A 14,716-nucleotide genomic window follows, 5' to 3' on the forward strand; every position below is an offset into this window, starting at 1 on the left:
ATTTTTCCTCTTCTAGGTAATTGATGTCAATAAGGTACTTGGGGCTTTTAGATGGAGGCTGGGGTGGGTTTTGTGTGTGTTTTTCTGTGTGTTTGGTTTGATTATTTTTTTTCTTCCTTCATCTGCAAGACTTGTTTTAATAGGAGGAGATGACTTATTCTGAAAGAAGCGTCAGCAAACTTTGCAAGAGAGATGTATGTTTACAGTGATCCTGTGGACCATAGGGCTGTTAGCCTTCAGTACCAGTGCTATTGCTTGTTCTAGGATCTAACAAGATAGGTCTGTAATTTTATATGGTGAATGCAGTGCTATGGATCCAAGATTATGTTTTACTTGTTCTGAAATAATGCAGAGAGATGTCATGTGACTTCAGATGTAGTTTTATCAAAAACATCTTCTTTCATTGTTCACTGCTTAGCTTAATTCAAGAGAGGTTTTGGAAGGATTAGATATTTCTACCTCTGATGCTGCAGCTGGCACCCCTTGTGCAGCATTCCAGAAAGATAAAGAAATACATGGCCTGCCAGATGTAATACTGTGAAGAGAAGGGGAAACCTGTGACTTTACTTAGAACCCTGATATTTGAAATTCATTCTAAAATGATAAAAAATTCTGTTACAGCTGTACTTATTGCCAATCTTGAGATTGTATTATTGTGACAACCCTTCAGCTGAAGATTTTATCCCTGTTTTTGAATGCGAAGATAGGAGGTGGATTTGAAAAACAGTAGCAAAAACTTTTTTTGTTTGTTTTTCTCCTTAGATCTTTCAGATGAAGAAGCTATTGAGAAAGGAAGTGATAACAGGACAACAACACATCAAGTTTCAGATTCCAAACTTGCTGTGACAAAGAAAAGAAAGCAGGTTTGTAAATTTAGTGATTGCGTAGAGCACAGAGATAATAACCTATAGGGAAATGTAGTCCCCTTTCATTCAATGAAGAGACAGATTCCTTCACTTTGATCTGTTCATGTGATAAGATGGTTTTATTAAATTATTTTGCCTTATTTGGAAGTGATCACATTCTAGTACATTTCAGTGATAACTTCACTCGTTTTGTGAGTTGAGGTTGCCAGGCCTGACTCTTACAAAGTGTCTAGTGGTAAAAGCCTGGAGGGTGCTACCGCGTATCCTCCCTATAATCTTTTCCCTTCCCTTGCACACACAAGGTCTTGAAAGTTGTATTTAAATGTTGTACAGCGTCTCCACTCAAGCGTGTCCCCAGTGCAAGGTCCAAGTGAAGAAGAATTTAGTTTTATGTGGCTTGATGTTTTCATAGCCTTTCACTACCAAAACCATCCTTTAAAACCAGTAGGACCTGCATTCTTCAGCATTATATGGAGTATGCCAAGGAGAAGGCAGCAAGGTCTTTGGCAGACAGCATCACCCCAACTTGAGCAAAAAAAGAGTCATCTAGAGGTCAGCTGATTTTAAGAAGTCTCTTGTTTGAAGGTAAATTTCTTCTGCTTTCCTGATACCATACAGGAGAATCGACTGAATGGCTGTCAAAGAGCTAAAATGACATTGGAAGCTATTTCTGCTTGAGTTTATGGATATTGATTTTGACCCTTAGGTCAGTAGTGAGGTCACTGCGTGAAGCCTAGGCAGATGTCCAAGTGAAAACCATTTGCAGGGATGTTCTTTATTTGTAACAGAGAAGTGTGAACCACACAGTAGCAATTGCTATGCTTTTGGGTATCTTTCTGAGGAAGTCAAAGATGAAGTGAGGCAAATGTCTGAACTGGTTCCACACATCGATTAGGAAAGAGAGAACTGAGCAATACAGGAGAAAGCTCTATTGCCTTTGTACAGGCTCTACTAGGGGGTCAGATGCTAAGGACTTCAACTCGGTGAGAATGCTTATGGAAGTACTTTTCGTCACTGTTATCTTAACTTAAGCATCTAGAACCTAGGTTAAGACCATTTGTTTGGAGGAGTTGCTTTGCTCTTTCTGTAAGAACATTAGAAAGGATAACCAACACTGGTTATCCTGCCAAGGTGGACTGGAACTGCTCAGCTGTAGCAGATCTTCTGCCACAGCTCTTCCTATCATGTAAAGAATATCAGTCTGGAATCAGGTAGTTGAATGTTTAGCCACGAAACTCTAGGAGGCGATGCTTTATGGGAGCTCAAAGTCATGGATGTGTTATTGCATGTCTTTTAGAGCAAAACACTTGCAAAGTCAGATGATTTATGGAAAGCTAGTAGTTTTGTAGTTCTGATGCACATAACAATGCTTTTTACTCATCCCTGCCTTTTTCTTAGGCTGGAAGCTATTCTGTAGTGGATTTGGCACCTTAAAGCCAGTCAGGAGACAACCAAATAGAATTATGAACATTCATGTTTTTAGTCTGCAAGCTGTCCTCAGTGAAATGAATAATTTGCCTCCAATCTGAATGGCGCATTGATGTGTTTACTTTGTCACAAACTCCAAAAGTCAGAGTATATGGTTGATCTAGAATGTAAATTTTCACACATACACAAGAATGTTTTCACTCTACATTTGAATTTCCAGTGACTTGTCAACATGTAAAGAAAAAATATTTCTTAGAAATATAATACAGGAAATATATTATGTTCTGTCTATGATTAACAAACATGGAATTTATGACATTTTAGTTCATAAATCAGTGGTCTCAGCACAAAGTTCCTGTTTTCTGCATTTTAAGAACTTCCATGCAAAAATAGCTTAAAAACACAGAGCACAAGGGAGCTATGTCAAAAACCAGTAGGTTGTCTCCTCTGTGTATTACATAAGAAAAACATGCAAATGATGTTTTCTTAAGGGTGACATGCAAAGAGCTATTGCATGAGTAGCTAGGCAACTTACATTTTGATAAGGGTTGGAAATTCAGCCCAGATCAGGTGCCCAGATATTCGAGACTGCAGATCATCAAAGAAATGTAGGTTTACAGCCATTCACCACCATGAAGGTTCTCTTTTTTTTTATGGCATTATTTTTAATGTCTGAATAAAGTGGACTTATTATTGCTGGTCTAATAGTATACTGTGCCTAAATATATATATGTTATTGTAAAGGAGATAATTTTGAGTCTTAACAGGCTTCTCTGAGGAAGCAAGGCTTTGACTACAAGCCTGCTATGTAATTCTGTTGCTGTTGGAAGAAAGCCTTACATACTGCCTTCAAAAAAGAAGGTGGTACTTCTTGGTGATACTTTTAAACATCTGAATGAAAACGTTATCAATGAGACAATTTTGTTTCTCTTAGAGAAAATTTTTCAGCTCTGTGGCACAGTTTTACTCTTTTCTCATGTGGATACCAGTTGGGAGTCTTTTGTAGATTTATGTAAAACAGTTTACAATATTATAGGAGGGGAGAAATGGGCCTGAAGTGAATTGTCATTTTTCAATATGCTGAATGAGTGGTAACACTTTCTAGGATAGAGAACCATCATATGCTGCTGGAGGAAAGAGATTCAGATTGTCCCCTTTTTGACTTTTTGATTGCTTGTTAGTGTCCCTTGACTAAATCAATCCAAAGCCTTGTTCTCTGCATAAAATATGATGTTGAACATGGAATTTATGATTAAAACACCTGGCAAGTGGTGTTCAAGTATCTATGGACAGCTGGGATGCGTAAGGGTAGAGCAGGAACTGAAGGCCGAGTGTAAATCTGTTTCAGTCTCAATGTCTGGGAATTCTAATGGTAGGGATAGGAATGAAGAAAGGCATGATGGTGTTTTAAAAGTACTTGAATCGGAGTCAGGAAAGAGATTTTTAAAAAAGAAACAAACCAAAAATAAAAACTAAAAGCTCACAGTTAACCCTGGAACAATTTTGGTAGCTGCAGTGAGTTTCTTCTTGCAGTTGTTCCCTTGATTTCTAGTGAAGATAGTATCTGTTTATACCTGAGAAAATCACGGGGACAGGTCTCTGTTGTTGAGGCAAGATACAGTCCCTATCACAACTTCTCATGGTTGGATATTGATCCAGCCTGCATTATATTCCAGCCCTAGTTGTAGAGTGCCTTGCTGCCTGTAGCCAGTCCCTAGCCAAATCTTCTCTGGTAGTTCCCAAGTATCATTTCAAACCTCAACCAGATTCAGGGCCAATGCCATATGGTATTACTGCCTTTGCAAGTGCAATTGTGTGGTTGCATCACGGCACAGAGAGCAGAAGCAAGTTTGTGTTGAGCATGGTGGTATCTGGTTTTCTGTAGCTACATTCAGGGGAGTGGGGAGAAAAAGGGAAATCTAGGCATAATATGAACAATTAAACTCCACAAAATGCTTCTGATAAGGTTGTGAGAGTGGGCTTGGAAAGGTGCAAATGTGGTGGGTAGAGTCATACAGCACCAGTTGTCATGAAGTGTCCTCCTGTTAAGGAGGGAGAGCAGTGCAAGGAGTGCTCAGAAAAGCTCTTCTATTAGCTTTCCTTTGGCCCTCTCAGCTCTGTTGAAGCTGCCCTCTCAAGGGAACAAAGGAGCAGCTTCTCTGGTTTTCAGCTGGGTTCCCTTTCCTGCTGATACTTTTCTTCCAGGCTTTCCTCAGGGAGCAGTGCTGGATTTGCTGTTCTGAGCTTTTAATACTCTATGCGATGAGACTTCTCCATGGTTTCTCACAGGAGCAGATTTTTCCAGCCAAATGCACCCTAGTATCAAGGAGCTTTTTCCTGCAGCTCAGCCTATTTTCCCATTACTCTTCATCAAGTCACTTATTAAGCTTTAAAGCCCATCTATGTAGATTAATTTGCATTTCCATGAAGTGGAAGTCCCTAATAAGGCAAAAGAAAAGAGACTTGCTATGCTCAAAACAAGGAAAGCCTGTGCCTTGCTTCCTCTGTTTTGAACCATTTTAGGTGGCTAAGAACAAATCCTAACCCTGGCTTATGTGAACAGGGACTTTGGTACAAATGGACCAATTCAGCCTGCTCATTCAGGCACAAAAGAGGGTTAATGATAGCAACATTTGTTGGATGAAGATTATTCTGAAATGCACCATGTATTTTTGTTGTGTGTATTTGACCCTGCCTGCTAAAAGGAGACGAAGCAAGAATGGGGAAGAACAAATTCAAAACATGTTTTCCTGAATTTTGCATTACAAATGTCAAAGGAAATCCAGAGCATGATTGTTTCCAATTATTCTCGCCCAGTTCTGTGGTATCTTTCACTGTCTGGATGCTCACCTTAGACCCAATTATTTTAGAGCACTATTGGCAAAGTTTAGAAAAACAATCACACACAGTAATAGAGATTAAAAATACAAAGTGTGTGAAAGGTTTTGTTCATGTGTTTCCTCTTGGTTTTGTTTTTTTTTTTCAATATATCAAAACCTGCTTTCCACCGTTTCATGAAATTGTGACTACAACCTGTATGTTTCAGCTTTCTGTTCTTTTATTCCCCTCTTGGTTACAACAACATAGATCCCAATTACAAAATTACTCCAGATATATGTAACTGTAAGAATTTGATCCCTTCTACAGGTAGGGAAGCTTAGTTTTGTTTGTTTTTCCCTAACCCAGCGGTATACTTTCTGTATCCTGTCCTACCTCCCTTTGGTGACCATTTTCTTTCCACAGGTGATCAGGTATCTGATGTTGTATCTTTTTTTCTCCCCCCCTCCCCTTTTTTTTTTTTAACATATGTGCTTTGCAGCCTACAGAGTGTTTTCTAAGTCAGCCTGAAGAAAAGCAAGAGACCACTGTAAAGGCAAAGAGGAGAAAGAAGGTATGAAAGTCCTAGAGTGTGTTTGAGAATGGACAGTGGGTGTGTGTACTGTTACAAGATTCAGAACTGGAACAACCCCGTGACAATGAGAAGTAATATGGTCATACTGTTGCAGCCTCTTTCAGAGAAGAATAGACAATTCCTACTTTTTTTACTCCAGTCAAAACACCTGTTCTCAATCTGAACTGTGGCATTGTGCCTATATTCCGCTCAAAGGTTATATATGTCTACACCCCACTTGCAAGTCTTGCACACAGGAAAATGTAACTGTGTCACAGAAAGGTGGAATTTCAGTTGCTGCAGAATCTACCCCATTTCAGCAGTGTGGTCAGGCTCCAGCTGCTGTTACATCTTTTGAGCCAAGAACTTCTTCGCTCTTCTCCTCGTAGCATAAGTATATAAATAAATACTCTGTATTGTCCCTCTGGCTATGCTCCATCCTCGCCCTCAACAACAAACACACTCTGCAGTCTAGATGGAAATTATATGGCACCAGGCAAGTTAACTGTCTTTTGGGACAGACTGTAAATAGTTGGCTCCCTCACAAGGCTGAGAGGTGGCCTTTTTATATTGTCAGGCCTCTTAATCATCCAGGGAATGGGAAGAGGGAAGAGTGGGATTTTGCTTTAAATGCAACTCTGGCAGACGTGACCATGGTACTTGTTCCACTGCTGCCAGAGCAAAAGGATCCCATGGCAGATATTGGTGAACCAGACATAACAAAAAGACTCCATTCTCAGGCAAACAATAGGCACTTAGTTAGACCTTTGGTTTCAGTGGGGCTAGGCCACTAAGTTGACGTACACAGCCTGTCAAAGAGTCCATCAGGAAATATTTATTGGGTTGATCTGTGGGTTCCAAAGTGCTCTCTCCAAAAATAACGAAAAGGGGGAAAAAAACCCTTTGTTTTTAAGCATCTGGAATAAATTGGAAGAAAAACAATAAAACTTCCTGCGTGAGGAACATTTCCCCACAGCTCTTCTTGAAGGAAGAGAGTTTGCTCAGGTGTCCTTGCTCTTGCTCCTATGGAATTTCGTGTTAGTATCAGGCTTCTCCCCTCCAGAGTGCCATAATTTTCCTGAAGGAACCAAGTGGCCCAATGAATGACGTAACAGTCCTGTGGAATGGCGCCTTACGCTGAATTGCCAAGTCAAATGAGCCTGATAGTTCTGTCTTGCTGTCTGCTAAGTCGGAGATGCCTACTTTGCCTTTGCTGTGGGGTGGAATGGCTTCAGCAGCCCCCATACGGCTCTTCCCTATTCAGCCTTCTGCCCCTTATGCTGCTGTTAGAGGAGTATTTGGGGTGTATTGGGCAAGAGGGAGAGCAGGAGTGGTGGGGAATGGAAGAGGAAGAGGGAGTGGGTGCTGGGATGGATTGGGGGAAAGAGGGATGGAAGATCTGTCCCCTATGTTCAAACTGCTGCTATAGCTCTCTAAAATTTCCACGGATCTTAGCTGCCCCAGACCTTAGCCTGCTGAACTTGCACTGAAGGTAACCACCACCACTCCAAAGCTGCCAAAAATGCTTCCAAGCCCACCTCATCTCTGTGAAATCTCACTTTGTCTCACAGATGGTGTCCCAATAAAGACAAAGGGAGTATTGCCCATAGTAAGGTGGTTTTCTAATTAAGCTGCAATTAAGCCAATATAACCATGCAGAGTTATGGAGGAACATATATTTACGGTGTTCTTAGCTAGCCAAAGAGCAGAAATTATAGAAATGCAATACTTGTTTTACTTGTTTTTTTAGAAGAAAATTTCTGAGATTCTGGAAAAGTCTGCTCCAAAGCCTGGTGTCCCTGGAGATCTACAAAATCTGCTTAGTCAACATTTTGGTGAAAACCGTTCGGTAATTGAAATAGAGGAATTAAAGCTGTCAGGTAACTTATCCTATATTTAATAGATTAATAGTTTTTTCATGATACTGTTGAGTTCTTTTTCTGCAGAAGAACAAGGATTTTTGGGTCATGTCTTGAGTTGTATTTTTTTATGGAAGTATTTTCTTATACTGCATACTAATTTTCTGTTTAACTAGAGATGTTAGTTTCTTTGGAATAAGGTTTCTTGGAGTTACAGAAATGAAACATTGTTTAAATGTGTCCTTTTATTGTAAAGTATTCATTTCAGGAGCTCACTTCTCTGATAGAAATTATATGATTCTTAATAATAGCTTCCAAGATGCTAACTGAGAGAGTGAAAATGTATTTTTTTTTCTGGGCTTATCTGAGATGCATAATACGAGGGCTGATAGGAGTAGACAAAAAAATAATGAGACATCATTCTGACATGGTTGTGAGATGTTGAATGCAATGGTTTTTCAGGGAGTAGCATGAAATGAGCTTGTAGTTTTGGTCCAAGTGTAAAGTGACCAAGTTTTAACCATGACTAGGACTTCTTGGTTTCCTGTATTCTGGCTCCAGTTAAAAGCCAGTGATAGAAAAGGCAGAGCAGGGTTAGCTTCTGTTAGTTGGAGGTTGCATTACAGTTGAAGGCAGCTTTGAACTTCTGTGCCTCTTACTCTGCAGATAAAGAGGCACTGTCATTTTATAGGCACTGTCCATTATTTGCTGGTAGTGCTCATGAAGAACAAACAGCCTGGTAACTAACCTGCATACACCTTTGATGCAGGTTGAACTCTTAGTGACCTGTGGCCAATATAGGAGCCTTCTAGCCCAGCAGTCGTTTCTCTCTTTTCATGTTTAAGCCTGTGTTTCTAGATAAATATGTTCCCCCTTAACATCCATGATTCTAGGTTTACCCTTCTTTATTTCTATGGGGCAGGTTCAGCTATCTTGTTGAATCAAGAAAACCTGGATAAGTCCATACAGATTACTTTGAAAAACTTGTGTTACATTTTTTTAGATCTTGAGGGTTTTTAGCAAATAATAAATTGCTTTGATTACTTTCTTATTAAAAGAGCCCTTTGGGCCAGTGAAGTGACCCATTTCCGTATGGATTGGCTCTTGGGTTGGATGGAGATATTTTTTCTTTCTTTGTGTGTCGGGAGTTGAAGGCTTAGAGTGCCAAGGAGTTTACGAACTTCTACAGCTGTCAAGTCACTCACGTCAAAGCACTGAGCAAATAACAAGCAGCTACTTGGAGCTGTGTGTTCTCTTTAACTGACACGGTACAGAAGGTCAGGTTTGTTGTCAACATGGTCTCTTGCTGCAGTCTGGAGCTCTGTTCCTTCCCGCTTTTCTGAAAATTTCATTTAAAATTGTTAATAATCCAGTGTGGCTGAACTGTTGGTGAAAAGTCAACGTCTGAACCTCGCGTCCTTTAGAAACTATCTTTTGGACTGTTCTGTTGTTAATGAGACTTAATGTATTCAGAAAAGCAAAACAACAGTGAAGTTATTTTGCTACTGGGAGGAAAGGACCATGGTGGTTGCTAAGAGCTCTCCTATTAGCACCAAATGGTTACGGAAGGGCAGCCCCTGCCTTTCCCCACCAGGGTCAAGTGCATCTTTTTAACATGATTTTAAAAGTAAATCAGCTGCTGATCCGTCAGTGGTACACATTCATTCCCTTTGGAGCTCAAGTCCCAGTAAATGTCCATCTCTGGATTTAATAAAAGGGGTCAGTGCAAAATGAAAGTTTTTAGTAAGAGAATACCCATTAAATGGAAGATATGGTGATGGAGAGTGTCTATGCTCAAGAAACTTCACAGGCAGGACTTCAGCCAGGCATCAGCTACAAGCCAAGTTTGTCATGCTGTCTGTTCCAGTGGAAATCGTGGATTGATGCTGCCAGCATTGGCACAATGCACCGTGCATGTGAACGGGAATAATGTCTGTAATGAAACCTCCTTAATTTAGTTAAAATACATCAGCAAATATCCATAGATAGGCACCCTGAGGTGCTGGGCTTCATGCAGAACGACCACAAATATGTGGGTCCCTGAAGACAGAATTGTTAATGCTCTGCAGAAGTGTATTGTTCCATCAGGCAAATGACCCTCAACAACAATGGCAATTTTTCAGACCATCTAATTTTGATCACCTTTTTAAGAATATACACTTTCTTTATAGGCACTGGAGAAAGGACCTTCTTTTCTTTATAGACGCTGGAGAAGAACCTGTTAGGACCTTGCCTTTCTTCATTGTCTCTATATGAAGCTTAAAGTTAAATGGCGTGTCTGCAACAGACTGCTTTTAAAACTTCCTAGTTAACATAGTGACCAGGTAAAAGATACGCAGTCGGTGGGAAGTGTAGGAAGAGGAAGGCATTAAAATGCAGTGTAGGTGTTGCCATTAGGGTTGATAGAGTTAGGCAGATTACCACAATATGAAAGGCCAGAAAGGCACTTATTGACACATAGATTGTTGGTAGGTTCTTGCATTTGCACAGTATGATTGTTTGGGTGATCGACAAATGTATTCTGTCATAGGCAGATTGGAGGAATAGTCTAGCAGGTTGACTGTAAGGCTTTTGGCTAAGACTTTTGATTGATTGTGGCAAAGACATATGAAAACTTTTTTTGGAGTATGTGATCACACCTGTGCAGTCCTGTATTCAGGGCTTCATGGTGGGAGAAAAGAAAGGAATTGCAATTGGGTTGAGAGATGTTACCTTCATTGATTTACCCAATATAAAGCTTCTTGTACGTGAGGCGTACATTAATCTTTGTTTCACAAATGGTAATTTTTTGATGATGGATTTCAACACAGTTGTGATTTCATCAATATAACAATGTTATGCTGCAAACATATATGCTCCTTTCACTGTTCAAAATACGTCAACAAAAATGTTTTTTCCTTTATGTTTTCAGATTCCTGTTTTTTGCCAGCCAATGATCTCACCCACAGTTTTTCTTCATACCTGAAGGAAAGTGAGTTCAAATGTTGATCTGGATGAGATGAAAGTTGTATGAGAAACATGGTTAATGCAATATTATTGCAGTTTTTATGTGTACCTCCAAGTATTTTTAATTATGAAATATTAATAACTTGAAGGGTTTTTTCTTTTTCAGTTGTTTTCATGACAGGTCTTGGGTTTTTGTCTCTTTTTACTCTTAGCACTTTTTTTGTATCAAAATACTCTAGGTTTTCTTTTAATTGCTAAGGATTATTTGATAGTAATTCATTGTGGCTTCGTAAGTAGGTGTATGTACTATCTTACAGTAAAAATCCTGCAGCTGTCTGCTGACATGAACCAAGAGAATTTTTATTCTCTTGTATACAAAAGAAATATTTCTTTTCAATTGGTTTTCTCTAATACAAATTGCCATATGTGGCAAATGAAGACAATGGGCTTGTCACCCTACGAACTGTTGATTCTTAATGCTTATCTAATTTGTTCAGTTATGTGATATTTATGTATTTTATTTAGTTTGGGCAATTTATTTTGCAATTTCTCAGCCATGACTAAATGTAAGAGTGTTGCCAGAGATCCAGACTTCATAGGAGTCATCATGTGTGTTCATGCTCATGGTTACCATTCATCATGTACTCTTGTAATTTAAAATTGCGGCCTGTAGTACTTTCTCTGTGTGAGTACCTGGGCTTTTTCATTGCAGTCTGTCCTAAGTGGGCAAAACTCCGTAAAAACCACAAGGAGAAGAAGTCAGTGGTGATGCTGGTTATCTGCAGTTCTGCCCTTCGTTCCTTGGAACTCATCAAGTATGTCGATAGCAAATGTTATGTTGAGGTTGGCAGTCAGTCAGAGGTTTTGTCTTGGAACCACAGACATAAAGGCAAAACTGGGTCACTGTCCTCTGCTAGCCAACAAATTCACTGACTCAAACTGATGCAATAGCCCTTGCTTCTTTAAACTGTGGGAGTGTGGTGTTTGGTTTTAGACTGAAGTACTTTGGCTGCATGGAAGTGCTGTTTTTGTTAAAAACCAAAAATAAAGTGTAACCAATTTTGTGGAAACGTGCAACATGTTATACTTGGGAACAAAGTAAACCCATAAAGCATTGTGATCCACCACTAGAAATCGTGACTTTGCACCAAAGGCAATGAGGACGTGGCATTCCAGGGCCTCAAGTGCCAACGCGTGCATCTGGCCCGAGTGCCTCCAGGTCTGTGTCTGAGTTCTCAGCTGGCTCAGGCTGGCAAAACTGCTGTGCAGAGATGGCTATTTTCAGTATTCCCTGTCCTGTTTTTTTCTCATTCTCTATCTTCCCCCTTCTCATTCCAGAATTCTTGATGACTGACTTTGATTAATTAATGTATACGTCACAGATTTCATGGTTGTCTTTGCTGTCTTGACCCCATTTTCTGTGATGATCTGTCAGTACAACATGAGATGGAGAGTTGGGAAGTTTGACTCCATGACACAGATAGAAGCATAGATAGGGAAGATGTGCCAGTAGTGCTTAGCGCCTGCATGGAGATACTGCCATCTGAGACTTAGGTGGTTTATGTGTATACTTGTATATAAACCTTTAGCTTTGCACAAGAGAACATTGAAAATTTGACTCACTGCAAAAAACATGCAGAGAAAGCTGTCTTAAATGACATTCAGTAAGTATGGAATACGTTGCCTCCTGCTTGATTAATACCGAACATAGAGTTGTTACTGTGTGCCAAAATGGAGTGTCAGAAAAACAAATCAGGTTTCCAGACAAATGAGTTTTGGTTAACTGGAATTTGGGCAATCTCTGCAGTAAAGACTGTGGCAGCCTAGGTTTTCTCAACAACCACACTGCAGGAAGACTGTAAAATGTAGATTGGTCCATTCATTTGTGCCTGTATCTCAGTAACTGAGATATTTTCGAATTAGAATTTGCTGATTAGTCAGTTTTGAACTAAGTCAGCTGTGAAAGCACAGGCCATAATTATTAAATACTATCTGAAAAGCTATCTAAACAATATTGCCCCCTACTGATATCTTCTATTGTGTTTGTCCAGTTGTTGATCACTGTTGATCGAGTAGCAAACAAGAATGTACATAGTGTTCAAAGTACAAGCAAGGGTCACTGGGGGACTGCGTGTCTCAAGTGTATTGAGAAATGCCAGTTAGTTTTGCTTTCCTCATGTGTGGTCTTAATCCAAGCCCCGATGCTTGCATTTCCTTTTTCAATTTTTTTATTGCTAGGTCAATGACAGCATTTAAAGGAGACTGCAGAGTTCTGAAGTTGTTTGCAAAGCACATAAAGGTAAGAGAGCTGCAAGGGAATTTTGATAGAACAACTAAAAAACTAACTAGCGTCATACCATTTTCTTTTTAAAGCATTTAGCAATAGTGGCTTTCGTATAGTGTTCATACAATGTTCCTTTCTTTAGGTAATGCTTCCTTTGGTAACCCATTATTGCAGTTTGAGGGATCTAGCCAAACACCATCTCCAACAGCTCTCGTGGAATCCTATGCAGAATGTAGATGCTTATGCATGTGCTATGTTTTAAAGATATTCCATATTCCTGTGAGGTGCTCATTCAAATGTGTTTTGCCTGTTTAAATAGAAGGCTCATACACATAGGTTTATTGAATCAAACTGTACCTGTACCCACGTTTGCATTCTGCCGATTGGATGCCTGGATACCCGATATCCATACCTGTTGGAGAGCACAAGTTATGGGGTTGCTGGAAGTAATGAGTAGTCATTTGGCCTTTGGTATAAATGCTGACAAACACACAAATGTCACTTGCTTTATTTCACCCTTTTCCAGTGTCTTCATCTTGAAGGAATTTAACGCTAATTCAACTTTGTCAGTTTTCCAGATATTTCCAGAGAATTTGTTTAAATGCTGAAGGAAGCCTACTGTTCTCACCTCCAAAAATAGTTGGTGCAATAGCAGATTTTCAGAGTTGAAAATGATTGAACTTCTAGAGGAGTGTGATGCCCAGCTGGCTGTTACATTTCCTAAACTTTCTCCCAGATATATCAGTTTGACAGTTTGAAAGATGAATGGCATTTGTTACTTGATGGTATTCTAGAAAGAGGTATTTCGAGATCTTGAATTTATTTCCAGCTCTTTGAGAAGAAATTTTAAAACAGTCATGGTTTTACTGTGGTTTGTCTTTTTCTCTTCAAATTAGATAAAAGAACAGATGAATATGTTGGAGAAAAGCGTGTTCCACATCGGAGTTGGAACTCCTGGGAGAGTAAAAGCGCTAGTGGAGCAAGGTAGGAGAACAAGCAGGGTTTTCTCCATAGATACCTTATACTTGGTCTGATGAGAAGCAAGACTTCAGTTGTTTTTGAAGCACTTAGGGTGACATGAATCTGTGGATTTCGGTACTGAAATGCACATTTCTATTTTGCCACCTCTACTATGTCAGTCAAAATGAGGTCAAGATTCTAGAGTTGATTTTATGATCACTTTAAGCTGGCATAAATCAGTATTACCAACGAAAGGAAGAGCAATACTTCCTGCCCAGTCAGTGCCCACTTATTCTCCCTTCTTGCTTCTTGTGCTAGCCCAAGAGTTATTGGCAGCTCAATGAACCAATCCCAATTAGAAATTATCCCAATTAAAACAAAACCAGTGTGGACACAAAATCAGGTAATGAGCAGGCAGAGGTGGAGGACTTCCTCTTTTGGCAGAAATACTGATTTATGCTGACTTGAAAGTGATTGCAAAACCATGGTGTAAGATTTAAAGCTCCAGGAAACCACACACTGCAAGTAAATCAAAAGGAAATAACAGCAGAAGTCATTATATCATATGTCAATCTGAGCTCAGTGTAAGCTTTTGTGAGGGGTGAATGAAAGATCTCCTTGCTGATTTGATTTTTCTTCTGATTTGGCTGTAATTAAATTAATTACTCTATATAAATCTCCTTTTCTCTTCCCAAATTTTGAGTACTTTTACTTACTCAATAGACATTACATACACAAAATAAAACAAACAACAAAATTACAAGATGATAAGGTGATTCTTTCCGTTCCTCTTTCTAAACACTGCCTTGCTCTGACTGTGGTTTCTTGGTCAGGGACTGGCTGTAGATGGGGACTCTACTGCTCTTTCCAAAATGGTACAGGAGTAGCGTATTTTTGATGCTTCCTGTGCCCTCCACCAACATTAAATCGTTACTGCTCAGCCTGTCAGCACATTGCCATGTTAGGGTAGAGGCAGCTTATG

The 14,716-nt window shown here is 39.6% G+C and overlaps 1 protein-coding gene across 1 annotated transcript in view; it reads left to right on the forward strand.

Annotated features, from left to right (window-relative positions):
* CMSS1 (cms1 ribosomal small subunit homolog) overlaps window positions 1-14,716 on the forward strand; it is a 248,792-nt gene that overhangs the window by 230,314 nt on the left and 3,762 nt on the right. The window contains 7 exon segments of the mRNA XM_086463764.1: window positions 731-863; window positions 5,614-5,685; window positions 7,436-7,565; window positions 10,456-10,515; window positions 11,203-11,305; window positions 12,729-12,789; window positions 13,671-13,758. Coding sequence (XP_086319890.1) covers window positions 731-863; window positions 5,614-5,685; window positions 7,436-7,565; window positions 10,456-10,515; window positions 11,203-11,305; window positions 12,729-12,789; window positions 13,671-13,758 — 647 coding nt within the window.

This window comes from Leptosomus discolor, chromosome 1 (genome assembly GCF_034619465.1).
Source record: "Leptosomus discolor isolate bLepDis1 chromosome 1, bLepDis1.hap2, whole genome shotgun sequence".
Lineage (NCBI taxonomy): Eukaryota > Metazoa > Chordata > Aves > Leptosomiformes > Leptosomidae > Leptosomus > Leptosomus discolor.